General features: G+C 43.3%; 1 protein-coding gene across 1 annotated transcript; it reads right to left on the minus strand.

The window, feature by feature from the left end:
* Nucleotides 1-257: 257 nt before the first annotated feature.
* On the minus strand, nt 258-1,220 carry LOC101402417 (olfactory receptor 10J1-like). Its single transcript, XM_014797024.1, has one exon. The coding sequence runs from the start codon at nt 1,218-1,220 to the stop codon at nt 258-260; it is 963 nt and encodes a 320-aa protein (XP_014652510.1).
* Nucleotides 1,221-2,943: the final 1,723 nt, after the last annotated feature.

The raw sequence follows: 2,943 nt of genomic DNA on the forward strand, positions 1-2,943 counted from the left end.
CTCATTAATTCTTTTTACTACCTTGATCGCATTCTGTCCCAGGCTGCCCAGACAGCCCATGTCATTGAGTACTTCCTTCTGTAGCTGATGTCCCATACCATCTGTGTTCTCTTGTGAAATGCGGGATTGCTTGTGTTTTGGAGAACCTTTTCCTTTTCTCCAGCAGCTGAATTTATAATCCTTTTTGTTCTCTCCTCCTCTCCCCTAACCACTGCTCAGGACTGTAGGCACTGCTCTGCTTTTCCCTCTCTAGAGAATCATCTAAGAACCTCATGAAACAGGCCCATTTTGTCAGGAAACTTCCTGACAATGACCCGGAACAGAGCATCCTTGACCTCTTTGTTCCTCAGGGTGTACACCACAGTGTTCAGCAAGGGAGTGATGACAGTGTAGGTCACTGATATCAGCTGATCCTGATCCCTGGTGTTCTCTGACTTGGGCTTGAGGTAGGCAATGGAGGCACAGCCATAGTGGACAATGACCACAGTGAGATGAGAAGCACAGGTGGCAAAGGCCTTCTTCCGACCCTCAACAGAGGTGATCTTGAGGATGGTGGAGATGATGAGAATATAGGAAATGAAAACCAATCCCATGGGAACCAGGATCACCAGCACACTGATGATCAAAGTTAGAATCTCATTGACAGTCGTGTCAACGCAGGAGAGTTTCATCACAGGTCGGATGTCACAGAAGAAGTGGGCCACCTTTGTGGTACAGAAGGGCAGCCTGAACACAGCTGACACTTGGATCATTGCTGCAATTAGGCCAATGCTGCAGGCCCCCCACACCAACTGGATGCACACCCTCCTGTTCATGATGACAGAGTACCTCAAAGGGTTGCAAATAGCCACATAACGGTCATAACCCATCGCTGTGAGCAGGAAGCAGTTGTTGATGGCCAAAGTAGTGAAGAAGAACATCTGAGTGGCACAACCTGCCAAGGAAATTGTCTGACTCAGACCTATGAGGTTACACAGCATCTTGGGAATAATGACAAGTGTGTACATGGTCTCTGAAGCTGACAGCATGTTGAGGAAGTAGTACATAGGGGTGTGGAGGTGACGATCAAGGCTGATGATGGTCACAGTGATGATATTGCCTGCCAGGGTTAATATGTACAGTGCAAGAAACACGACAAAAAGGGTGAGCCGCTGCTCATGGAAGCTGGAGAAACACTGGAAAGTAAACTCACTCACCAAAGTGTGATTCTCTTTCTTCATTAAATCATATATGGTATCTAAGAAAGAAAAAATAATTTAAGGGACCTAGATAGATGATTTCTGTCAAATAGTAAGTTCGGCAAATTCTCTTGGTTAATCTACCTCGGGTCTCTGCTTATTTATATTCACATTTATGCTTATTTCTTTTGGAAATAGAGAATGGAGAAATGTTCTTTCTCACTAAAAAGAAAGTAGGTGGGTTTTAGAGTCAAATGCTATAAACTTATATCCTAGTTCTATTATGTGCTAAGTTATCTTGGGCAAGGAATTAACATCTCTAAGACCAGATTCCTCATCTTTATGTGAATGTAGTGATGATTACAACATCATAGGATTATTCATAAAAACATTTTAAACTAAGTGTCATACTTACATTAGAATTCAAAAAATTATTGAATCCATTCAAGTTCAGTGGTGTCACGCAGAACTCCAGACTCTGTAGCCACCTATTCCTACCCAAGCTTCTAGGGTTTGGGTAGCACTCCTGTTACTGGGGTTACACACTGCATTCTCCTTCCAGTCTTTCAACTCTGATGGTGCTGATGCTCTCTTCTGTCCTACACTCCTCTTCCCTAGATACCACTCATTTTTTCAAAGTCATGCAAAGCCCATGACCTCTGAAAAATCTCCCACAGCCCCACTCTGGCCTACACATCGTTGCACACAGGTAGCACAGAACTGTTTACTGGTTCTTTTGTATTGAAAGCAGCTTATAGTGCACTTGTGATTACAAAACATGTTCACATACATTATTTAATTTCATTACCATCCAGTGGAGCAGGAAGGACAAGAATTACTGCTTCTCTTCTGGTGCAGAAACTGCAGATCAGCTCTGCTTAGGGAATTGCCCACGGACACACAGTTGCCAAAGGACAAAAATCAAGACTTGAACCCATGTCTTCTGATCCTGTGTCCATTGTTCCTCCCACTACACAAAACAGCATTGTAGAACTGCCCCCACCATGGCTAAATTATATAGTCTTCTAGAATAGGGACCATGTATTCCAACTCTTTATGACCCCGGTGTGACCACTGCTATGTAGGGCGCAAATATCTGCTGGTAGAATCATTACAGGTCATTGCTCCATCAAATTGTCATTAGGAAGCAGAGTGCTGGGGAACCACAGTGAGATTTTCTTCAGAGAAGAGGAGTAGTAAATGTTTTTAACCTCTGTTCTCCTTTTCCCCACTGTCTATACCTGTGACAGCAACAAACAACTAAAGAAGTGAGCTAAATTTTAACATTGGAATTATAACGCTAGAAGAAAGCATGACACTATTAACATCTAACAGGAAAATATACTTGTAGTGCAACTCTTCTAGTAGCCTTTATCCTATTAATAACCGACATATAATTATGTAACAGGTTAGCTATAAAAAAATAAATTCAAGGGGCCAGCCTGGTGGCGCAAGCGGTTAAGTGTGCACACTCCGCAGCGGCGGCCTGGGATTTGCCGGTTCAGATCCCGGGTGCGCACCGCCGCCCGCTTGTTAGGCCATGCCTAACAAGCTGTGACGACGTCGCATATAAAGTAGAGGAAGATGGGCACGGATGTTAGCCCAGGGCCAGCCTTCCTCAGCAAAAAAGAGGAGGATTGGCATCGAATGTTAGCTCAGGGCTGATCTTCCTTATACAAAAAAATGAATAAATATATTCAATAATAGAATAGATGGAGTTGTATAAAAAGTGCATTTTGCTGGAAGTAAAGCAAATTAACCATAC

The sequence above is a fragment of the Ceratotherium simum genome, chromosome 2 (genome assembly GCF_057802395.1).
Source record: "Ceratotherium simum simum isolate JZ-2026a chromosome 2, ASM5780239v1, whole genome shotgun sequence".
Taxonomy (NCBI): Eukaryota; Metazoa; Chordata; class Mammalia; order Perissodactyla; family Rhinocerotidae; genus Ceratotherium; species Ceratotherium simum.